The sequence below is a fragment of the Crocodylus porosus genome, unplaced genomic scaffold (genome assembly GCF_001723895.1).
Source record: "Crocodylus porosus isolate Cpor-Errol unplaced genomic scaffold, CroPor_comp1, whole genome shotgun sequence".
Lineage (NCBI taxonomy): Eukaryota > Metazoa > Chordata > Crocodylia > Crocodylidae > Crocodylus > Crocodylus porosus.
In genome coordinates, this window is record NW_017728915.1 from 4,582,950 (window position 1) to 4,608,673 (window position 25,724).

Consider the following 25,724-nt stretch of genomic DNA (forward strand, 5'->3'; position numbering starts at 1 on the left):
CTCCTGTGGGACCCTCCACCCATCCCAGCATCGCAGAATTTACGAGTTGCCCCTGGTATCTCAAGGTATATAGGAAAAAACATTTAAAGCTGTGTCTATAGCCGAATTGCTGATTCTCCAAATCAGTATCGAGTCTTCAGATTTGGATCCGACCAAACTGAATCGGGGACAGTGATCTGAATCAATGAATTGAATCACTGTCCCCAATTCAGGCAGAATCCAAATCCGAATCAAATATGGCCCATTTCACACACCCCCAATAGGTACCCAAAAATGTTACTGTGGGGTTCACCAAAACCCCTAGAATCCAACAGGCAAATGAACAGAGCTGCAATTTTAACAACTTTGATTAAGATCTATAGGGAACATAAGAGAAATACAAAACCCAAACATGCCATAAGGATGATGCATGCAAGTTACTGTATTTACTAAGTTAACAGATAATATCCCCCCCCACCTCTCATTTAACATGTAGGAGAAAAAAAACCCTCGTCTTACAAATCAAGTAAGAGGCAGGAGGGGAAAGGTAGCTGCTCCAGCGTCAGTGCCTCAGCTGCTTTCTCCCCCCTCAGCACTTCTGCACCCTCCACCAAACCTCCCCCACAGCCTCAAGCCCCTGCTGCCCCATATCCCCCTCGTGATGCTTCTCCCCACCTCCCTACCCCAGCCACAATCCTCCATTCCTTTGCCCTGCACCAGCAGGCCTCATCCTTGCTTCTACCTGGAACATGTGCTCCACCCTGGCCTCTCAACACTACTGTCAGCTCCATGCCTCAGCTATGGGGCTATGGTACAGCCATGCTCCATGACCACACAGGCTGCAGCAGGGAGGGAGCATGCGGACACTTGAGCAAAATTAAGAGGGAAAAGGGACAGCAGGGACCCAAAGCTGCAGATGAGCAAGCAGAGGCCTGAAGCTGCAGGAAGCAGGCACAAGAAGGGGTAAGTTGGGGGAGGGGGAAAAAAAAAAAAAAAAAATGGATGGCAGGAGGCAAACTGCCTGCCCTCTACCACCCCACTGCTTGCCCCTTCATTGCCCCCCCTCATCACTTCTCCCCCCTACTGACTGCAGTAGCAGGGGAGGACAAATTTAAGATGATCCTCCAATAATTAGATTTTTTATGTGGAAAACTATAATACATTTATTAAATCTTCCATTTAATTACTGGGGAAGGGGATCATCTTGTATGTGGTAAATATGGTAATAGGTGACTTGAAGTTACAGGCAAATGTTAAAATGAATCCTTACAGTAAACCTAGCACTACAAAGCCTAGCAGACACTAAGTTTTACTGTCAGTGCACTGGTTGTATGACTACATTCCACAAATTACTTTAACAGTCTACCCCTTAACTATACCATTTCACAATGCTACACAAAAAGGTTTTCCTACTTGGCATTCAAGAACCCAAGACCAATCCTCACCTGCCCTTCCCTAAATTGGTGTTCTCTAGAGAAAGCTGCCAGAAATCTGTCATAAAAACAGAATTCTCTTAAGGAACTAGAATGAAATATTTTTGACATGTATTCTAGCTATTTTCTATTCAAAGGAACTATGTATGGTATGGTGAGATTTTTATGGTAAACTAAAGGATATGGGTACCTCTCTAATTGGCATGTTTTCTCACTTTCAACAGAAGGAAATTCATTCAATTTTCTAACAAACAGCAACCCTAGAAGATAACATACTAGAAAACAAACCAAGAAGAGGATCAAGAGATCTCATTACTACTGGCGATAAAGCTCCAATGTACTTAGGAATCTTTCTGCTCTCTAAGTTTGTCAAGGAATAGATGAAATGGCTCCCAGCCATGTTTAATTCTGTGTGTGTCTGTAGTAAGAGAAAGTCTTTACAAACCTTGTACAAAAGCCATAGCCTACTTCTTGCATAAAGTCTGCCAAAGAGCTCTCCATCATGGTTTTGGCTATCCCTCCAGAATCAGGCAGGATCCTGTCCATTAGAATGTCCCGTTTTTCAGGGTATAGAAGTGGTGCAAGCACCACAGGACAGCGCTCTTGGGGAAAATCTAAAAATGAGAGAAAAAGCACATGTGGAAATACATTACAATGCTCAAGACATTCTATAAGAATACCTGAAGTAAAAAATAGTTATTTACAAGCATGTTATGTTCAAGTTAGGGTCATTTGTATTTCAAAGTCTATCACCAATGGCAAACAGATGCAGTGACCCCTCTCCCCATCTCCAGTATATAGATATGCATCTCTAGGGCCTTTACATAAGAATTGCTGTTTACCGGGTCAGACCATAGGGCGATCTTGTCCACACAGTGGCAGATAATGGATACCGAAACAGAGTAAACGGGGCATGAACTGGGTTCCCCCCTTCCCCCAACTTTCTCTCTTACTTGAAGCCTCCAACATTTAAAGGTTCTATACCATTTCCTTAGTTCTTTTTAGAACTAAGGAGGCGTGAGGGGTGAAAGAGATCAAACAAGTCAATTTAAAAGTGCAGAAACATCTTATTACAAATGTTTATGGAACATTCAAAATAGCATCAGTTCACATTCTGTGTTTTCAACTGACAGCTTCACACAGAGGTAACCTCCACCACAACGTCAATGAAAAAGCAGCCTCATACTCAGCAAGGATGCTAGACGTGCTTGTAAAAGTTCCCCTGAATTAGTTTAACATTTATTTCTCAGCATTGCAAAACAGCAAAACAGAACTGAAAGGGGCCTCCCTAAGCCTTTATTAAAACTAATATTTACAATACAGCACATCACCTACTTAGTTTCAATTTACCCATAGGTCTGTGAAAAATTCCCAGCTCTAAGGAAAAAGCAATTACTGTGGATCTGTGTAAGACTACCAATACTGGAAAATATGCAGTAAGTTAACTAACTACTACCTACTAACTATGAAACTTTTGTTGCCACCTATAGATTTAAAAGCATGTCTGGCTGTCCATAATGAATAGCTCTTTCTTAAAAGGAATCTCCAGGGTGGTGGTGGTAATAATGCTGTTAGAATTCTTAGGTCATCAACTATTTTCCATTACTGTGGCTGTGAGCCAAACCAAAAAATACTTGAACATTTGATTTAGAGGTCTAAAAAATTGGTTTGACGTAGAATCCTATTTTGCAGACTCAGTGCTACCACTGAGATGACCTGAACTAGTAGCATATCATGACAGCTTACATGGATGTCAACCTTTTTACAGGCTGCCTGAATGACATTTTACTTACCTCTACGTAATGTTTTAAGGAAAGCGTCAATCTGTTCCTGTCCAACCCCAAAGGCTCCCTTCTGCCCAAAAAGGAGATGGGAGAGGAGAAGGTGCAGGACTTCTATTGCAATATCTTGGAAGCCACCTTCTTGATTTCCACTGACGTCTGCGTCAATGTAAGAGCGCAGAAGATCTGGAAGTTTCTGTTTGATAAACTGAGCCGCTTTAACAAAAAGGGAGAGAGGTTATATTATAACTTGGACGTGACCATTAAAAATTAGTACTAAGATTTAGTTTGGTTCTTAACCAATCACTTGTTACTTGGGGTACTATCCACAGAACCTTTAACAGTTGTCTAACATTAGAACACTTTGTAACCCGTCCCTCACAGCCCCACACAGTAAATAAATGGATTTAAATGAATTTTGCAGTAGGACTTTAACAGGCATAGGTTCTAATAAATAATCAAGGAAACTGAAATTTGAGTTCATAAAAGATGCCTTGCTTACAGCTACTTGCTTTAAAATGAGCATGTGGGAGGATCAGGGACTGAGGACTTTTTGGGGGAATAAGAATAAGAAGAGATTCCAGCTGAAGAGGTTCCACTGATTGCAACTGCAGTAGCAACTTCAGGTAATCCAAACCTCCATGCATTTAACCGACCAGTTCTTCAAAGTTTGGGATCTGCATGTAACTGCAGTATTTTATGAACTCTTCACTTACCAAAACCTCTGAGATCTGAGCTGAAAGAGTTCAGTAAAGCAAGACCAAAAATCACCTGTGAATAGGAAAAACAAAAAATAATGTAGGAGTTCATCCTGCATTCAGTTTCAGTCAGGTGTGCATTGTATAAGTACTTAATAAATAGTTTGGGAAACAAAAGCTTACTTACCTCTTGAACTTTACTTAATTTGATAACTTTACTCAGTTGGGCAAATAGATGGGGTGAAGGCTTTAGACTCTGCAAGAAAGAGTTAATTGAATAAGAACAGCATACACAGAGCATCCACTTCATATGTCATGCAGCTCAAGTTTTATTTGAAGGAATAAAGTACTAAGTAAGAGAGGGAACTATGTCCTACAGGTTAGGTCACAAAAGACTACTGTGTTTAAAATGTAAACCAAAAAATATCTCCAGAGCTACTGTCAGAAAATATAGTAGTACCAACAGCCTAATTTTACTTCAGTTTTGAATATTATGAGAAAAGCATCTCGTTTGAAGTCTTGTAACTATTCAAAAAAAAAATCACTAGAGTATAGCCAAACTAATAGATAAATCTAATTTGAATCAAGACACATAAATCACTCCAGAATAGTTTAGACCAGTGATTCTCAACCAGGGTGTTGGGGAACCCTGGGGTGCTGCCAAATCCTTTGAAGGGTGATGAGTTGTAAGGAGATAAGCAAGGTGTAAAGAAATAAGCAGATAAGCTCAGACTTGTCCCTTCTTGAACAATCCCCCATGCCCCCAATGCTCAGCCCCTCTGCATGTCCCTGTAATATAAAATTTGTTTTTTGAAATTAATGCCATTAAGGCCCCCTCTACACGTACAGATAAGGGTGCAACTGGATCCAATACATGATCCACACAATCATGCCTCCTGCCATGCTACATATGCATGGCAGGAGGTGCAATTGTGGAGTCACACGATACATCTAATTGTGCCATACTGCCGGTCGGTGCAGAGACAGCCTTATCCTGTGCACCCCTACACCAGCAAGAAGCAGGCTCCCATGGCTGGGAGCCCCCTTCGCTGAGGGGGTTCCAGCCGCAGAGAGGCCACGTGCAGCCAGGACCAAGAGCCCTGTCTGAACTGGGATTTCACGCCCCCCCACTTCCCCCCAAGCCTTGGGGATCACAGCAGCCACAATTCTAGGGCTCAGAGGTTTCATGATGCATAAGGTGTGACCCTGTGGCCAAGAGCCCTGTCAGAAAATTAAAGGTTGACAGCAATCAGCTATAAGAGTTTGTACAAATTTTTGAGGTCTAACTTTATAGTTGGTTGGAGCTTTTTATTATGCGATAGCTACCTTGCATGTGTAGCTGGTCTCCAGGTAATTGCACAATTAGCCAGTTAACTGATCAATACCTATACTACACAAAAGTTAAGAAGCAGTGGCTCAAGTCCAAAAAGGTTGAAAGTCACTGGTCTAGACACTATCAGAGTATAGCTGGAATATGACAAAGTGATAGCCTAGCAGACAGCCAAAACTTTGACCTTCCAAATGAGAAAGCAGCAGCATTTGATTTCAGCACATAAATAAGGGAATATTATTAGCTAGTTTAGACACAACTTCTGGTTTTATAAAGACTTTAGTAAACAGAGACAACTTTAACACTGTTACAGCATGCCTCCAGAGCTCAAGGAATTAGTGCCACCACTGCTACTTTCTCCCCCTGTTCCTTCCACCTTCCTCTGCATGGAATTTAGTCCCCAGAGGTGACTAAAAACCTCTGATTCTGGCAGTGGGAAGGGAGGGAGAGTTAGATGTATTATATCCCTGGGTTCCAGAGACAGGGGCATTCAGGAGCTCTGGCAGTGGAAAAGCCCCATGGGCAAAAAGACCAACCTCCAACGGCTGGGTCCAGCCCACAGGCCATATATTGACATCCCTGGCCTAATGTAATAGTCTTAAAACAGGTTTAGAAGGTTTAATCAAATTTGCACTGATGCTAATAAATTCCAGAAAATAAAATACAAGGAACAGTTAAAAACCGGAAAACAAGTCCAGTGGGGGTTTCACAGGAAGAGCACATTAGCATCACTCCCGCTCAGCATGAACTTGGAACCTATTGTCAGCACTCCAGCACGAGAAACAGCTTTACCCAGTTCACAAAAGACTAGTAACAGGCAACTCCTAAAAGGTACAAATAGCCAGTTTTCCTAGAGGCGAATTCCTGCTTCCACCCCTAGCAAAAATCCTTACAACTATTGCTTGTGCTAGATATTTAGTTTAATGGTGTGCTAACACTCTAAAAACTCCAATTAAAATAATTCTTTCAGCATAACTCTGCAAACATACAGTTCAGTTAAGAAACCGATCTCGTATTTTATTCATGTGACAGTGCCCTTTTTAAAAAGGTATACAAACCTTTTGATAGTGCAATGGATTGTCAATGGCGTAGGACAGCGTCGAGATAAAGTTTGGCTTTGTAATCAGGGATGCACACTCTTGGATCAGAAACTGAGTCTGAAATAGTAAAACAACTTTAAAAACAGCTACTACTTTGACATACAATCTTTAATCAGAGTTACTACTTGCCTACTTCTCTCTCTCCATACACTAACAAAATCCCAGTCACATATTTTAGTGTCCTTGTGGAACCTGAATTTAGTATTTTGCTTTCAGATATGATTTTTGTCTGGCAAAATCCAAGTACTTTCATATCATTAGAATTTGCTTTTCTTAGCTTCTCATAAGCCATTTGGCAAGGTAAACTGGAAGCACCAAGTTTGGTACTTCACTGGACTTGCCTCAAGCACTTGCAGATATTGCTATAGTTACCGTAATCAGAAATGAACAGAAGCTATGTATGCCAAGTTAAACAAGGATTTCCCCAGAAAGTTTAGGGACAAAAATGAGGGAAAACCCAAAAACAAGTATGCCCCAGAAGCCAAAGTAGTCTGGAAATGGACTAGGGGCTTGTTACCACTTCAACAGAACATGAAAGGTTTGGAGTAAATTAATGCTTAGGGTAGAAAAAGATACACAGCATGTGTTTTCTGAAGTATGGTTATTTCAAAGCCAGAGAGCAGCTCTCAGTTTCTCTTATCACTATGGAATCAACTAAAACAGGAATTGTCAACCGGGGGTACTTGGAACAGTCCTAGGGGGTACGCATGGAGGGGCGAACGGGGATGGAGAACCGCCATGTGCCATCCCATGCCACTGCCACCTCCCAGGATTAGGGTTGGGGTGCAAAGGCAGCAGCGTCCCTCTGCAGGCTGCACAGGTGCTGCCTGGCTGGCCAGACACAGGGGAAGGAAGAGGCAGTGCAGAGCCCTCATGCAGTCACTGCCACCTCATGCAAGCTCCCCCTACTTTCGCATCCAGCCACTGCCACCAGAAGGGACACAGTTCTTAAAAAGTTGAAAACCCCTGAGCTAAAAGGATACAATTGAAAAGCTACACACTGAGGTTTTCAACAAATTTGCTGAAAGGCTTATATTTATCCTGCCTTTGAGCTCAAATACTGCAGCTCTGCCATAAGTCTATCAAGAGTGTAGCTAGCAAATGCAACATTTACCTGATGGAAATCTTTACCACTGCTTTTACCATCGCCACTGAAATCCACATGTGAGAATAGACAGCGAAGTAAATGCCTGTCTGCCTCGGGACCGTGTCGATTCACAATCTGAAAACCGAAGACAAGACATCCAGCAATTTTAAAAAGAGTTGTCATGGACACTGATCCTGGATAAGTAGTTTGGATGCTGTAGTCATTTTTTTTTTAGTTTGCATAATACAAATGCTAGGCAGAAAGACAGGAGGAACTGAGGACTCTAGACTAATAACTAATCTTGCAAGGTAAGGAGTTAACCACATTTGCAAATGGAAAGACAATAAGAGACGTTAAATGAAAGCAAACACCACATCTCCCAGCTCCCAGGTATTATTTTTGCTTGTGCTTCTGCCCAGGTTAAGATTAAATCAAGCCAATTTAGGAAGAGTTTTTTTTTTTTTTGTGGGAGCAGCTAATAAAGGTACTCCCTTGAAATCATACTGCACTTAGTTATTCACAAGCCACTAACCTGCTACACTGTGTAAGCAATTTTATTGGTAATAAAAAACCCCAAAACACTAAAACCTACCTGATAAACCAATTCAGATGAACTGCTTAAACAATAACAGACACTCTTATGTGCTTCTTCTCACCAGCTGTGAAACTTTGTAGTACCTTGCAAGTTCCTATCCTTAAAAGCACAGATTTCATAAAACTCGTATATTTACTCTACAACTTACCTCTTCTGTAGCACTCCATTTCTTTCCAAACTGCAACACTTTTACAAGTTATAGGAGAACAGTAACTAAAGCCAAAGGGCAAAATTGAGCTACACTTCAAGGAGGTGCAACACACAAAATACAATTCAACTCATCTACAGGAGGGAGCCGTGCCTGAGGGCTGTTTATCAGATGATGTGGAGTCTAACACAAACCAGAAGCCCTGCAGCACAACAGACTTGCACCATCCCATTTCTTATGTGCCTTTCACACAGTACAAGAGCACAACATGGGAATATTCATGCTGTGCCAGTATACTTCTTGGTAATGATTCTCCCTTCAGGGCACCAACCTATACATGCCATGTTAGCAGCACACTTGGGCTGGTATACAGCAACTGCCTCATTTTCCTCACTTCCAGCCCTATTACTTATCCATTTCTGCTATGGTCTTTACATCAAAGTCTCAGAAAAAGTAGTAAATGTTATTGCTAATCCCTGAATTAGGAGCTTCACTATATGGAACTCTAGATGCCTCAAAATCCCAGAAAGCTGCATGTGCACATTCTACTTTTGGGGTACAATCAATGTTTCATCTCAAAAACATATTAGATAGATCAGTGGTTCTTAACCTTTTTAGCCTCAAAGCAGCCCTCCCTAACTTTTCTACTGAGCAGCATCCAACTTGAGAACGACTGTTAGAATCTAAATTAAAAAAAAAAAAAAAAAAAAATGTATGGAGGGCTGCCTTGAGGCTAAAACGGTTGAGAATATTCATCTAGCTGGTGCCAAGCTATTTTCACAGCAGCCGTGCCCCTCAGAGCTGACTAGCATAGAGGATGGGGGTAGGGGGACAGCCACCATTGACCGCTGGCTATGCTTCCTTGAGCCCTGCCCCTCAGCGCTCATTGCTGGAGTGGCTGGGGGCAGGGGGTAGTTTGGGGGGTTACTGGACACCTTTACCTTCTAGGTGGGCTATGAGCCCTACCAACAAGGGGAGGGGTTAAATTTTTTTTCCCCTTTTGTGTGGATTGTGTGGGCAACCGCAGATTTTGGGATTTCCATAAAATTGCAATTTAGGTGGGTCCCTAATCATTATTATCCATCTACCGTCATGACATGGAACCAGAAACCCTGCTCCAATCTATATCACTAATGCCTCACTGTCACAGGAAACCCCTACATAATAGTTTCCCTTCCAACTACAGGGAACTTCAAGTTAATGCCTTCATATCCACAAAACTCTATGTGAGGTATTTGGGGCTGATGTCTCTTTATCAGGATTCTTTTCCCTCCGACATATTACAATCCTTATCTGGTGACCACAATGTGGAAGTAAAATTGCTTATGAAGATAGTGACCAGATAAACACATCAGCACTTTTTTCATCAAACAGTTAACAGCAGATGCCCAGATAGGAAGACTGGGGCTTCCCACCATTGGTCTTAAATTCTGATAAACTCTTGGCTGCTGACTAGCTCACTTTCAGCCATTGTAAGACTACCTCATGGCTTTTTGCTCAATTACTTCCTACCGCTATGAATCATTTTTAAACAGAGGTCACCCAATTCTATTACCTTAGTCACTTATCTAATCAGCCGCAGTTTCACCCAGGTCCATTAGCAATGTTTTATGAACAGCTATGAAACTTAAGTTGCACATAATACCTGTAGCCCAGTCCATGTTGTGACTTGACTTCTCAGTATTCTACTTACTTCCCCTACCATTTGTCAGTTCCCATTCATTTCTTTTTCAGGTATGTTTTGCTTTTGCAATCCTGCAGAGCAGCACTACTTCACACTACATTCTCTTCAGTGTGATCTTTTTCACTGGTTTTCATCTCCATCCTTCCTACTTTTAAACTGGCTTTGTCCTCCCACCCTCCCATCGTTTTCTCCAATAGCTGCTAAGTTTTGCAGCCACAGCGGAAAGAAACGAGTGCACCTGGGGATTGCTCAGTATTCTTGTCAAGTTGGAGTGTACATGCTCATGATACACCATCCAATTTAGAATGAGTGAACCACAAATTATGGCCTCCCAGTTGCATCATTCCTTACAAAATAAGGAACAATCCATAGACCTGCATCATGCCAAAAACTTCAACTGTACTGAAAGCAGAAGCTGACTGAAAAGCTTTCAGGGTCCATTTTGGAAAACAAGTTAAATACTGATATTCAGACACTGCAACTCTTGTCAGAAATCTGATGCACAGAAATGAATGCTTATCTTACTGAGATCATTTGACCTCAGCAGACTTTCTGCCTATGGCAGGGGGGCTGGACTCAATCTTGCAAAATCCCTTTCAGCCCCTAATGTCTATGAAATAGTATACATCAACCCAGTCTTCAATTAACCATACACGTTTATCATCTTCAGCCGAGTTCTTAAGGGTGGCTATGAACTACCAGAGAGTAACAGTGCATATTCAAGTCAGTGCAATAATACAATTACACTAGGAATTAGCAACCATGAGGCAATGTGACATGAAAACTAGGTTGTTCCCTTGTTTAATGATTTTACTTCCAAACAGGAGCAAGTTGGGTACAAGAAATAACTTACTTAGTTATTTTTGCGGCATGGCATATGGAAAGAATTAAAACTGAAGTGCATTCTACTACCTTTAATAACTAAGTATATTCACTTAGCATTCTCCACTTTCTAAGAAGACTTTAACTGGAAGTTTGGTTCAATAATTCCAGCTACAGAAAAATATTTCCACTTCATTATAAAAAGTAAACTTGTAAGAAACCACTGTCCCAAGATATACCTGCTTTCTGACAGCAAATTCACTACTCCCTATTGAGCTATAAGTTAGAGAAGGGGTTGTGTAGTGTTTCATGCAAACAGTTTAGCATTAAAGATATAGCTAAGGAGCTCTATAAAATAGAAGTGACAGCTTTCCAGGAAAGCACACTGTTTAAAGCACAGCAAGTTAAGCAAAATTTGTAGAAAATTGTGGAATACAGATTTATTCTGTAGTCATTTTTTGGTCAAATCCAGTAATTTTACACAGCAGGCACACTCTAGGAGACTGCTATTTCAGCTACACGTCCCTGAGAGGCATATAACAAGTTCAGTGTTTTTTGTAATATTAAAACAAATGCTCATTTTGTAGCATGGAGAAGTTAGCGAAATGAGACAGAAGGATAACTGATGCAAAGTATGGCAGGGGTAACTAACAGAATGTAGATTTGGTAGTGATGGGACTTAAACTCCCCCCTCCCCCCCCAAAAAAACCAAAACAAACCAAAACCACACTTCACAAAATATCAAACACATGCCAAGTAATGTATTTAGACTTACAACATGGCTAATAATATTTTTTTCCGAAGGTACCACTGTATTTGGACTTTACTTGAAGATGGCTTATGTCCGTTTCAGACACGATAGTATTTCCTGATGTGTCTTATGATGGCAGCTCCAAACAAGATCATGCCAGGTAAAATTTTTGCTTTTCTAAATATGTGTAGCAGCTTTATTTCTTTAGATAAGAGGGTCTTACTTTCTCATATTAAAATCTCTCCTCATCTAGATAGGAAGCACTGGACGGTCACAAACCTATTTACAAACCCCAAAGAGATCCCTTGCTCTAAATTTCAGTTTCCAGATACAGAAACTTAAGAGGCCGTCTCAACATGTTCAAGATTTTGCTTTGAAAATTAAATTTTACCTGTTATCAACTGATGGTTTAAGGGCGCGTTAAAACTCAAGATCTAAAAGACTAAACATCACAACTACTTAAGAACTACAAAAATAATCCTCATGAAAGCTGGCTCATTTTAGTGTTCACGTGTTGTCCTTACACGATTTAAAAAACAGAAGGTTTAAAGCAGGTTTTAATCAGAACGTTAAAGAACCCTTTTGGTAACCAATCCTGGATACAAGACAAAACAACTGCACGTCTGCTTTTCATCTGGATGCCTGCTACACGTCTGGATGCAGCTAAGAGAGATAGCTAGGTAAGAATAGATAAGGCAATGCCATGTGCATTATATACTGCAAGTATATGGCAGCAAGTTGCTTAGCCATAGGAGACGCGGTCTCTCCTAACAGTATGCAAAGAGAAACTGTACTGAACAATTACACGTGTAAAGTTATACAGGCCAATTTACTAGAACATAAAGATCATACAGGAATAAAAATCTAGTCCAAAAATCCTAAATTGGATATTGATATTGTAGAGAAATAAGAGGGAGGAACTCAATACTCTAAAGAATCACTGTAGGATGGTTCACCATGCATTAACACATCATTTGACCCCAGTACTCTTTCCTGCCATGGCAGGGGGTTAGACTTGATGATCTGCTCCGGTCCTGTCCGACCCTATGAACTATGAAGTCTTGAGGCTTCCAGTAAAACCTTGGAATAATCTGTTCTCGTTTTGAGCATACCAGATCACAAGCCAAAAAAAGGAAAAAAACAGTTATGTAAAGAAGTCCCTCATGACAGATTTGTAAGCAAACAAAAACAACTCATTATCAAAACTTAACACTGTAACAATAAAACTAAGTCATATCTGTTGGGAAGGGAAAAAAAGAAAAAGCAGTCATGTAAGGAGTAGCACAGTAAGAGTTAGATGGGATTCCCCAAGCTTAAAGAAATCCAGCAACTGAGAAATTCATGGTTTAATAGGACATCAAGATAAAAAACTTTATCTGGAAATTTGCACATATCTATTACAATTACTATAGGAAAAATATTTTCCATTTATAATGGCATTTTAAATAGGTTCACTAAATCCCTTGTTTAGTCACTCTTGATGAAGATCCTGATCAAAGTACTTGGTTATCCTGATCAGATAACTTGGACACTCAAGATAAGAAAATGGGGGGATGGGGACAGGCAATATTAGAAATGGCAATCTGAAGTCAGTTTCAAGGCTATTCAAACCAATAAGAGAGAGTAGCATCACATTTATTTTCTTGAGTTGGGGAAGCTGGATGTGTTTGCATAAGATCTGTTAGTTTTTTAGTGTTTTTGGTTTAAAGTAGTCACCATAATGCCTAATAAAAAAAACCAAAACAGAACTAGTGTGTGGCATCATTATAGTGAAGTTCAAGCCACTGAAGGAAGGAAAAAAGTTGGTAGATGTAAATATTCCAGGCAGGAGTATGCTAACAATGCAACAAGAATGAACAAACACTTAACATGTAGAAATTGTCCTGAAAGAGTACAAGCCATATACAGAAAGCTAATACAAAGTGGTGAAACAACAATCATTGGAGAAAAAAGTCTACTTTAGGAATCCTATGCAAGTAAACAAATGAATGTTAAACACCACACAATATAGACTATCACCTATATTGCTTTAAAATATAATAATTTTAAAAGTTGTTAATGCAACTCTGGACTATTTAAGATGTTTGTATCCTGCTTTTTCTGCTTGTACTAAGCACCCACAGTGACTTAGGTTTAACAATATTTTTACAAAAAAATTATATAATAGATAAATAGTTAACTACTTCAACCCACCAGAGCAAGCTTAGACATCTGGCCGATGACAGAGGCCAGATTATACTTCCTTTTGGCTCTGCAGTCCCAGGGCAACTGAGCAGCAGAGCGTTCTTATTGGCAGGAAGGTGGAGAAGCAAGCTTCCTGCTGCTTCTCCTTATGATGGATGAAGCCAGACTAGAAGAGGCTAAACTAAAAATATTTTCCCCCTTTTGTTGCAGGAACATGGTAGCTCAAGTGAAATAGCAGATTTGCAAAAAGTAGAAAAATGAAAATGTTGAGCTTCCAGGTCTGGGGGAAGCAGCAGCAGGATCCTCACTTTCCAGATCACTGTCACCAGATATGCGATCCACAATGAGTAGCTGTTCAAGACAGTCAAGCTTTTTAATTAAGCTTTGTGGACAATATCAAAAGAAAAATCAAGAAAAGCAGAGGAGACATTAGCTTGAGCTATATTTGCAAGTGGTACACCTCTTTCCATAACTGAAAAATCAATATTGGAAGGAACATTAAAAACTAATTCGCTCATCATACAAGTTACCGTCAAGGTTATCACTTATCACGCTCTCTCAGAGTATGACAGAGTTCAACAATGGTTATTCAAAGGATTGGTCACACAGAATCATTGACTCCAACATCATACAGTTGGACTGATATACAACGAAATCTTTTATTGAACATTATAGGTTAGCAACACCTGAACCAATATTTCTGAAAGCTACCAAATCTTCTCATCATACCAGGTGAATACATAGCCCAATTACTAAGTGAAGAGACTGAAAGTGCAGGTCCCTCCAGGGTCGAGCCCTTGTAACTGATAATGCGAGCATCATGAAAGCTGCATGGCAAATATGAAAGGCAAAGTATCCTCAATTAATAGTATCTGGCTGTCTTGCTCATGGATTTAATCTTCTGGCAAAGGACATAGTAAGTGTGAATACAATGAAGACAATATTGGCAAGCTGCAAAGCGATTGTGAAGGTATTCAACAATCATCATGTTACTAATCAGACTTTGAAGAAATTACAGAAAGAGAAGCAGGGGAAGGAAAGTGCACTTTTATTGCCACGAGAAACTAGATGGGGCTCAGCTACAAAGCGTTTACACAGTTTGCTGTGCACAAAGAACTGTTTGCAGTGTGCTTCAATAGATGACAGTATCCCAGATTATTCTCATGAACACTCGGAAGCAGATTCTCAACCATGAACTATTCTGAGTAGGAGTTCAAGGAGTTACAATTTGCTACTACCAGTTTCAGTGACTATCAAGAAACTTGAAGGAGATGCACCAAGCCTTTCAAATATTCCAGAGATGTTCAGACAACTGACTGAAAGATCTAATTGAGCTTTTGCCATCAACAAATGTTTACTAAGATCTGAGTTTTCCTCTCGTCCACTTCATCTGGCAACAAACCTTCTGGATCCTCAACACAGAGGACAACATTTTAATCAGAAGATGAATCACCTACTGCTTTTGATACAATTATGAAAGTAGCCAAGAATGTCCCCAACTGTGATGAAATAGCTGCGATGACAGACATTGCTGAGTACCGCGCAAAAGAAAAACTTTGGAGCAACGACATTATTTGGCAGGCAGCAAATACATCTCCTCTCACATGGTGGAAGGGATACTGTAACACCCAACTGCTGTCCAAGATTGCTCTAAAGATCCTAAGCACTCCAACAGCAGCTTCTTGTGAATGGGATTGGAAGGCTTTCAGCTCAAACAAGACAAAAAAAGAGAAACAGACTAACAAATGAACACACCACTAAGCTTGTTTCTATTTCTCAAAATCTCTTGCTTCTGGCGAATCAGTCAGAAGCACAATTAGTGAAGAAGATACGTGTGATAAGTTGCCCTTGCCCACAGACTAATCAGTAAAACCATCCTTTAGTGAAAGAGAATGTGGTTTAAGTAGTTCTGAATCAGATTTGCCTCAATCTGACTGTGATCTGACTCCAAAATGGAACTAGTAAGTAGTGCATGCGATTCTAGAGATAATGACCATGAAACAGGAGGTACAGCAATGACCTCAGTGGAAGAGAATTAAACTCTGTTTAAGTAGATGAGTGACATATCATGCACAGTTCTTTGAGTGTGCTAAAATTATTGTGACAGCAGCTTTCAGTGCCTTGGGTTGTTTTTTTTTTTTTTAATTTAAACAATGCAAGGGAAGTACGTGTCATTGTGTATTTTTACAAGTAGTCCAATAAAAATAATTTCCACATAAACCTTTGAATTTGTTTGAATATAACATTTAAACCACATTAAGTGTGCTGTATTTAATTTTTTTCCTAATCAAATATTTCAGTTCAAATACCTGTGGCTATTGGGACATAAAATTAACATGGGGGTACTTTCTTAGTTTTGTTACTAAATACAAGTCAAATAAACATGCCAAGTCAGATCACACCTATTTCACAGATGTCATAGACGTTTGGGCTGGAAGGGACCTCAGAGTATCATCAGGTCCAGCCCCCTGCCCCATGGGCTGGAAGTCAGCAGGGATCATAGGATCCCAGCAAGATAAAGCATCCAAGTGTTGCTTGAAGGCATTCAAAGTGGGTGCTTGAACCGCCTCTGTTGGCAGTGTATTCCAAACTTTTTGCTACACTGGTTAGCACTACAGATGAAAGGGACTTGGGGGCCATGACTGACCACAAGATGAACAAGAGCCTTCAATATGATGCTGCAGCTAGTAAAGCGAGCAAAATGCTGGCTTGCATCCATAGATGCTTCTCAAGCAAATCCCAGGACGTCATTCTCTCATCGTACTCGGCCTTGAGGCCGCGGCTGGAGTACTGCGTCCAGTTTTGGGCTCCACAATTCAAAAAGGATTGTAGAGAAGCTTGAGAGAGTGCAGAGAAGAGCCATACATATGATCAGAGGTCAGGAAAACAGATCTTATGATGAGAGCGCCATGGGACTTCCAGCCTAGAAAAGCGCAGGCTCGGGGTGATCTGGTGGCCACCTATAAGTTCATTGGGGTGCTCATCAGGATCTGGGGGAACCAGAGCACCCCAAGGAATGACAAGATCGAATGGTCACCAAATCCGCCATGACTGATTCAGGCTAGACATCAGGAAGAACTTCCTTTCCTCCAGCTCCCCACATTTAAGGCACTGGAAAGCTTTCTGAAAAACCCATATCTCTAACGCAATTGCAATTAAAAAAAAAGTATGTTATCCTGCCTGGCCTGCAACTAGGGGTGCACTGATAAGATACCTGGGGCTGATTCTGCTGGCAAATTTTTAACAAGCCATATTGGCAATTGCAGCAGCCTGGCAACATGGAGAGCAGCATGGGAGAAGGAAAAGGGTATGGGGGCAGATGGAGCCCCCACAGTAAGTAAGGGAATGGGGCTGGGGAGGCACTGCTTAGCCAGGGCAGGTTGTGGAACAGGGCCTGGGGGTGGCTCCCGCTACTGCATGCACCCCGGGGGAGCCCTGGGGGGGTGCCCCCCTGACCTGTGTGCATGGTGAGGGCAGGCTGTCACTGCGGGCTAGGGCCAGGGGCAATGCCAGACTCTTCCTGGCAGAAGGCTGTGCTTGGGGTGGGCGGCAGCAGCGCAGGGGGGCAGCTATGGTATGGGCTGCAGCCACCTCAAAATTCACCGCAGCCCCCCTCCCAGCGTTGCCGCTGCCTGCCCCAAGAATAGCTTGGCCCAGCCCCCTTCCCCACCCCCCGGAAAGGGAAAACCCCAGCCCCACTCCTGGCCCCACCATATCCCAGATGAACCACGGCTCCATCCCGCACCCTGCCCCAGCTGGGCAGCGCCTGCCACAGCGCCATTCCCTCACCATGTGAGCCTCAGTCTGCCTCCCTCCATGCCCCTTTCCTTCCCCCTCACCCCTCCAACAGACTTACCAGCCAGATACCACTCTCCACACACAGCACTCCTGGGCACCTGCGTGCTACTCTGCAGCTGTGCATGCATGTGGCATTTATTAGTGACATTATCAGCCACATCAGCCAAAAAAGACCAATTGCTGATCGTGTCAATTTTCCTTTTATCAGTGCCAATATGATATGGACCGATATCATGATATGGATATCTCTACATGCAAAGCTCAGAACCAGAAAGTAAACTTCTGGGTGAATATAAAAAGTGTGTATTTAATGGTACACAAGATTTTAGTGCAACAAATATTTTGACACTGGATTTGCAAAGCAATTTCCTTGATTCTTTTCTCAGTCAGTGTTACACACATGCAAAGACAGGAATTCAGGCAAAATCTGCATAACAGATTAAAATCAACTGAAGCAACTGGACTAAATATGCATCTAAGAAAAGTTAACAGTTTCAGCTCAGACAAGAAGAATGGTTTAGCATTCAGGTACTCAACCTGCTGATGAAACAGTTCCAAAGAATCTAATTTCCAACAGAGTTAGAGATGCACTTCTGGATCTTGGAAAGTGGAAGTGGAAAGTGTGGTATAGCAATATATAAAGAAATATTCTGTAGCACAATTCAAACGAAGGGATGGATGCCATCCTTCCATTCCAAAGTTTCCTCCACTGCATTCTTCTAATACATTTACTTACATGTTGTATTTCCTGCTGGCTGGCTCTGTAGTTTTTCTTGGTTAAATTGTCCACCAGGTAGCTGATTTGAGACAAGGCCAGCGAAAGCGAGTCAAGATTCATTGCTGGTTGGGGCGGAAGCAGGCGGCCGAGCCCGGCGCAAAATCACCATTATTCCCCTTTAGTCACCTCAGAGACAGGTTAATTTTTTTCCCCAATTATCTTATATTCTGGTCCTTTTTGTTTCTTCAGCTCTTCTTTCCCAGTAGTTCTACTCTGTTCTGAAACATGGCACCTGGAAAACAATATAACATTGGATTAGATTAGATTTTAGCTATTTTTCAAGCATCATTCATGGGGGTTTCTAAAAACATAAGAACCTGCCATTATACTATCTCATCTTGGTACCAGAACTTTTAAGCTTTGTAAGTCTTCCATTTCTGTTAAAAACAGTATGGGAGGGAGGGATGGGGGCAACACTTTCTAAAGCAGTGGAAGTTTGGTGTTATGACTGAGTACAGTACTACCAAACAGAAGGCAAATTAGCCATTTTGGTTTCAGAGAAAGAAGTGACTATGTTACATTCCATTTAACAGAGTAAGTAAATGGCAACAAGAATTTCTATATTCTCTTGATAGTTATATCAAGAGGCAATTACTTAATTTAACCGTATGTGCATTACAGAGAATCTACAACGTAGGTCATTTTTAATATAGTCTGTTAGGGTGCATCAATAAAAAAGTAACTGTCACAGAAGTCTTTTTCCAAATGACAATTTTCACCAATCCAACCATGTTTATTCAGCAATATTTGAAGAATTAACCACATGCTTAACCTGAACATACAAGAGGGACAATGCAGGTACTTTATACAACAAATCTCTCACTAGTGCTACAAACAAGAATGAGATACCAAGTTAAATACTATAAAGAACAAGAATCAGGGACACTAAAAGCCTCATATAAAATTTTTGGGACAAACTGCTCTCTGACCCATTTTTTCAGCACTCTGTCCTGCTTCAGACTTTATGTCCAAATACAGCGCAACTCCCAAGCTACAGCAAGCAGCTATAAACAAAAGAACCATAGTAAACAAATCTTAAATTTTTACTTGTAAGCCCTCTAACTATTCTGAACAGCACAGCTTGCCAACTTCAAATTTCAATGACAATACAAAGCCTAACTACTGACATCTAGTTTGTCAGGTATGGGACTGCCAATACAGTAAGACCACATCCCAGGATAAAAACTGCATATCTAAACACCTTGAGAAACTAGTCCCATAGGAAAATGAAAGCTTTATTGAGAAGCTGTTGTAATCAATCAGCTCCATTCCGGCTCTTAAGATTCAATGAATTGAAAATACACTTGGTCTGAAGTGCACAAGCACAGGGGTCACCAACAACCTGCCAGGGGCGCAATAGCCTTCCATCTTTAAATATACTAAAGCATACTGCCCGAAAGCAGCAAGAAAAATAACAGCCAAATGAGCAGTACATGTTAGGACATATTTCCATTGAGAAGGCAGACACAGGGTGTGTATTATTACAGTAGGGGCAGCTCATCTTTAAAATGTTTAGGGGCATGTAGAAGCATTTATCTGCACCACTACATTTAATTAAATCAAATTAAATATAGGATATGCTATCAACAGATAAGAGAACAGCTTCTTCTATATTATGCTGGCAGGTAGTGATCTGTATATTTACACGAAAGAATTTCCTCATTAGCTTACGTAATTTATATACTGCCCTTCCCAACAAAGGCTCACGGCAGGCTCAAAACTGTCTGCTTTCATACTTTAGAAGTGTTGGGAGGGGGAAGACCTTAAGGGGATCTTTAAAACTACTTTTCAGTTGCAAATTTGAACAAGGCAAGCCATGCGCAACACTACTATTACATTTGACATGTAGGCCTATCCTACAGAAAGGAAAGTTGAATCAATGGAAGGTTAATGAAGGACCCAACTGTCACCGTTCATGTAAGAATCTCAAGCAGTGGCCCACTGGAAGCTAGCTGAAGATTCCAGTTTCCAAACATTACTTCTCTAATGAAATCATGCAATATACCCATGGTACTGCAGCATCAAGAGTTAAAAAAAAAAAAATGGAGATGCTTGCAAATCAATTTGCTAAAACACTCAAGAGTTTGACAGCCTGCTATAAAGATTGGACTTCTAGAAAGGTCTTTGCACCCAAAAGATTGCAAACAATAATTTTTCCAGCTATTTAGCTGGTCTAATAAAAGCTATCACATTTACCCAAAGAACTCCTTGTCTGCCATTGTCTAAAGACTTTAACCAGTTAGGAGCATTTTTATTCATGTGTAATTAAGTTTAAAAACAGACTGTCCAGAATTTCTGCAAGAAACATTGTTTCCTTTGATTGTTATAAATTGCCATCATTTCTTTCAGAAGTCTCAAGTTCTGCAAATCGTACCGTCTCAATACTTCCAAAAAAGAAAAATCCTTGCTTATAACTACTTAAATTACAATTCCTGAAATGCCTAGAGATCTCTCACTGCATCAGAATCTGCCCTTTACTTTCACCTATTACAAGATAAAGTTTTAATCTACAAAATACTCAACTTAGTTTGCACTCTTGCATGATAGTTATGCTTTCTAAAGAAATAAGTTTATTTGAGGTTCTCCTATAAGAAAAGAGAAGTTTCAGTCAGAATTTAATGACACTTCTTTACAATGGAATTCTGGTGGACTACCAATTCTAATATAATAAAAGGCTTGGTCTGGCTGTGTGTCTGTCCACAACACTTTCGGGCAACTGCACATGAGGGTGGGCAGCGATTGCCTGCACATGCCCAAGTTGCCAGGAAAGGCTATAGAGAAGGTGCCCCAGTTGACCAAGCAGCAAGGCTTCCCCTACTACTGACCTGCCTGAGGGTATGGAGCTGGGCCAGCCAGTGGAGCAGCTGGGGGAGTGGGGGTGGAGCAGGGCTGGACATAGGGCTTCATCCCCACCCCACCTCCCCCATCATTCTTGACAGGCAATTTGCTACTACAAGAATAAAGTTCTAGGCAAGAAACAAAAATACCAGTGTTAAGGATAATAAATAATTCACTGCACAAAGATAACTCAGTACTTGGTATTGAAATGCTTCAGCTATAAACAGTATACACCCATAAATGCCTTGTGCAGTTCGGCATGTTAAACTTCACCTCACAGTCGGCAGCAGTAAGTATTCATGACCTGCATTTCTCAACTGATGGATCATGAGGAAGTCCCCCAAAAAACCTGCAGAAGTATGTGGAAGTGAGGTGTGTGTGGTGGTGGTGGTGGGGTGATGTGTGTGCATGCACTGGGGACAGTGGCCAGACGCAACAGGGGGAGTGGTGAGAAGGTGGCACCTGGCCCTTCAGCAGGGGAAGGATCCAGGGACAATTCTTCATAGCAGGGAGCTGCATGCTTGGTAAGCAGCATGGGGGCCTCCCATACACACGGGGGCCAGCACTTGCTGCTTGCACTCCAGCCCAAGCAAGACAAAGGCCCCTTCTGGCAGCCATGGGGGGTGGGGTAGGGAAGGACTGTGGATAGGGAGCAAAGGGCACCAGCAGGGCTGGGGGTGTGGGTTAGGACAAGCCATCCATCTGGGCAAATGGGTCCCAAAATGAAAAAGGCTGAGAACCACTGTTCTAGACTACAAAGAGACAAATTACTAAAACATAGTAATAGAAAGCTTCAAATGACTCTATTTAAAGTTGAACTACTGTAGGTTAAGAATTTCTACATGACAGGCAAATATTTTCAAAAGCTGCAGAGATTTGATGACATGTCTCTATCTGGAGCATGGCAGCACCTTACGATAGCCCAAAATAGCAAGACTCTCAGATAACAAAATTTTATATATCTGTGGAAAGATACTGCCTAAGACCTATGGAGGAGTGCAATTGCTACCTTGTTCCTGGTGAAACTTGACTTCCTTTCATGTGTAGGAGATTACTTCATACATTTTAGCTAACATTCACATTAGAATACTTTAAACAAAGCTCTGACACACTGTAGAACTATTATTGCTTTTAAAATTTATGGGTAAGCAAAGCTACATAGCTGAACTCTCATCAGTTGGCCTAAGTTATCAATTAATTTTACTGGCATCTTGGATTTAAACCACACATTGTTTGCAGGCTAGTAAGTCACAACAATCTCAGTTAAATGGAACCAAATTACCTGGATTTTCTAGAATGACAGCTTTATTTTGCATCACAACTATACAGATAAACAATTGAGCTAACTCAACGTGCACGAAAGCACTCACTTAAAATGAGTGCTAAAAATCTGTTCAGTTCTCCCCCCCCCTTTATATAAGCTATTTAACAAGTACAGTTTCAGCAGTCAACATGTAAGCGCGGGGTGAGGGGTTACATGTCAGCCACAAGCTCTCACTAAACACAGCTACCTTGCATTTTTTGTTGGAAGTCAATCACAGCTACTCAGCCTCATTCTCTAGCTGCTTTTCTTGGAATACATCATGGCATAGCAAGTTTCTGGTAGTTTCAAGTTTTTGAAAATGTGACACACAATAAAGAATTCCAGGATAAATCCACTACCTGTTTTCACTTCAGTCAAACAAAACAGTTTTAAAGTTTCTTCCAATTACTGTAGTCAGTAAGTGAATCATAAACCCATCTTTAAGAGGCCAGGAAAGAGAACTTCTGTTTTTTTAGCTCTAGTGTTTTTTCCAAGTGTTGGCAATAAATGTTACAACATGGCTTAAAGGAAAACCTTCATAACAAAAATATATCCTTCAATGTAAACTACATACAGAAACAAACATGAGCAACTGAGGTAAAAATACATTTCTCCATTCTGGTTTTCCCTGCATTATGGGTTTACTGGTAACTAGTCAATACATCACAAGGTTTTACTACATTTTTCCCCTCAACAGCAGCAAGGTAATCTTACTCTGCTTTATTTAACACTACCTATTCATATGCCTGAAACATAAGAATAGCCATGTTAAAATTTCTCATCTGAGAATGAAATGCTAAATCAATTACTCTCTGAAAAAATGAAGCAAGTCTCCCTCCCAAGAAAAATACAGGGAGATCAAAACAAGTACTCTGGCAATGAAAGGGGGTCAGTAGTGGAAGCATATGCACACAGAAGTTGAGGACAGCACCCAATAAATGTCGAAGAGGGAGGATGAAAAGCATATTTCTATGTAACGAAGTTGACTTCCTGTTCACAAACTAATTACTTCATCTAGGCTAATTTTGCTTGAAGCTTCATCAACCCAAGATACTGTAGTTACCTTGGAAACAGGAAGCAAAAGATACTGACAGCTGTTGTTGCGTTGTTATGCTTCCTACCATAGTCCTTAAGAGCAGAGCTCAGACTAGATAGTGTCTAGAGACAAAACTTGACACTTCTAAATTTTAAAGTGCATGTTTTATGTCACACAGCGTCAGCTTTTGTACCTGTTAAATAGTTTAAGATCTACTCATTCCTACTCCAGTTATTAATGCAACCAAACCTTAGACAAGCTGTTGGTTAACAGTCCCTATTTAATGTCAAGGCCTAGAGAAATAAAAACCTGGAATTATAAATACCCATATAAAAGAGAACTACATTTAAGAAGATCCTACGAAGTTCTGAAATAAGCAAGTCTTGGCATTACGCAACTTTTTTCCACATTTTCAACTGGGTGACAAATTAGAAGTCCAGCTGCATGTGCTGACATTCCTGGTTTTCTGGATAACTAGGGCCACATCTTCAGACCATATTCCGCTGTTTAGGTATTTACTTGTTTTTTCAACAGGCCGAGATACAGCTTCAACCCTGTCTTCTAAACTCTGGGCTATAAATTACCATGTAATAGCCCACAATTCGCTTGCACAGGAGTCACAAAGTTAATATGCCCAGAACGCTAAGATCTTTTAAAAAGGAAAAGTTACTTGTGATCCACAAAAGTTTAGTTTTTGGGAAAAGGCTTAAAGAGGAAAAAGGAAAATGAAATGCTGAGGGTTCAGGTGTCAGTTAAGAATGAACTAGATTTGTTTGACTACTTAGAGCAAGTTTTGCTCAATCTATTTTTTCCTCAGTGACCTACTGTTTTGTATACTGAACCCTTCCCCCTCCATGCTCCGTCAGGATAAAGCTCACTTCAAGAAAATATGATGCATGTACTAAAAATGTACAGAAAACCCACACTCAAAATTGCTTTTCGGGTTTTTTTGTTTTTTTTTAAACAAGAAAAGACAGGCAGAAAACCCTTTGAACCAAGTGGCCAACTAGCACCAGTCCGGCATACTTTGATGCCACGAGTGGATCCATGGAGAAGTGGCCACACGTCACACTGCCTCAAAGCTCTCCGCCAGGGGTCACTCATCGGGGCCCAGATCAAAACCACTCGGCACTCTCAGGCCCCCAGCCCCCACGCAGGCCACGCGCGCAGAAGGACAACGGGGGAGAGGAGCCCGAGCCCCTCGGGGACTCTCCCTGGCGCCTGCAGGCGGCAGGACCGCCCTGGGCCCACTCCCCCCCGCCAGAGCCCGCCCAGGCAGCAGCGAGGGGACCGGCCTGCGCAGACTCGCACGCTGCTGACCCCGGAAACTGCTAGGCCTCGGGGCCTGCGCCTGAGGCTCCCCCTGCGGGGAGCTCCGCGCCGGTCCCGGCGCCGCGCTCCCTCCGCGGGACACGGGACGCGCTCGGCTCGGCCCGGCCCGGCTCCCGCCTGGCCGGGGTGCTACCGCACTAGGCCTGCAGGCCCCGGCCTGTGCTGCCCCGCGGCTCCTGCCTCCGCGGCCCGGCCGCTCACCTGAGGCGCGGGGGCGGGTGGGGCCGGAGCTGAAGCGGGCTTTGCTCAACCTCTCACGCTGCCTGTGTCCGCCGCTCGCCTCCGCTGGCTCAATACAAAATGGCGGCGGGGTCGCGCGCTCACGTCGCGGCCTTTCCCCTCCCCCGTCCCCTCGCGGCACGCAGCGGGCGGAGCCCCCCGCCTGTGTACGCCGAGCCTGCCCAATCGCCGCGCAGGGCTAGCGCCCTCGCGCCCGGAACCCGTCCAATCAGAGAAGGGCGCTGCTTAAGGGTGCGGGGGGGGAAGTCCGACACACATTTCCTCCCCCTCCTCACCCCGGAGTAAGCAGCGGGCTCGGATTGGCTGGGAAGGTTGACCACGCCTTCCGTCCCTCTAGCCAATCACAAAACATCTCTCAGCAAGGAAGGCCTTTAACCCCTAGCGCCTGCGTAAACGACTCATTGGCCGGCGGAGTAGGAAGCTGAGTGCGCAGCATCGGCCAATGATCGCGGAGCGCGGCTGAGCTGGGCAGGGGCCACAGCTGGGGCTGGAAGGGGTTGCCAGCTCCCTCCCCCCAGCCAGGTGCAGCACCGCCTCCCGCTCCACTCAGACCCCTCCGTGCTGTCCAGTGGTACAGCCCGACTCCTGTGCACATGGCCCCCCTCTTCTCCCTGTATTTCAGTGGTACAGTCCGCCCTCCCGCGTTGTGCAGTGGTACAGTCCCTCGTCCTCTCGCTGCCCCATTAGTCCCACTCAGGTGTCACACAGTGACGTGGCGTGGTACAGTCCTCCCCGCGTCTCTCCGTCACGTGACCTCATCTCGCCTGTCTGCTGTTTGCGGGCTGCGCTACCAGCCCCTGAGGGTGG

The 25,724-nt window shown here is 42.4% G+C and overlaps 1 protein-coding gene across 5 annotated transcripts in view; it reads right to left on the reverse strand.

Moving 5' to 3' along the window:
- CNOT1 (CCR4-NOT transcription complex subunit 1) overlaps positions 1-24,982 on the reverse strand; it is a 62,921-nt gene extending 37,939 nt beyond the window's left edge. For all 5 annotated transcript variants that reach the window (XM_019535571.1, XM_019535569.1, XM_019535570.1 and 2 more), the window contains exons 1-8: positions 24,879-24,982; positions 18,127-18,400; positions 7,436-7,543; positions 6,280-6,378; positions 4,079-4,147; positions 3,910-3,964; positions 3,206-3,409; positions 1,858-2,026 (exon numbers count right to left, since the gene is read on the reverse strand). In XM_019535571.1, coding sequence (XP_019391116.1) covers positions 1,858-2,026; positions 3,206-3,409; positions 3,910-3,964; positions 4,079-4,147; positions 6,280-6,378; positions 7,436-7,543; positions 18,127-18,228 — 806 coding nt within the window. In that variant the 5' untranslated portion in view covers positions 18,229-18,400; positions 24,879-24,982. The remainder of the gene's footprint in view (positions 1-1,857; positions 2,027-3,205; positions 3,410-3,909; positions 3,965-4,078; positions 4,148-6,279; positions 6,379-7,435; positions 7,544-18,126; positions 18,401-24,878) is intronic.
- Positions 24,983-25,724: the final 742 nt, after the last annotated feature.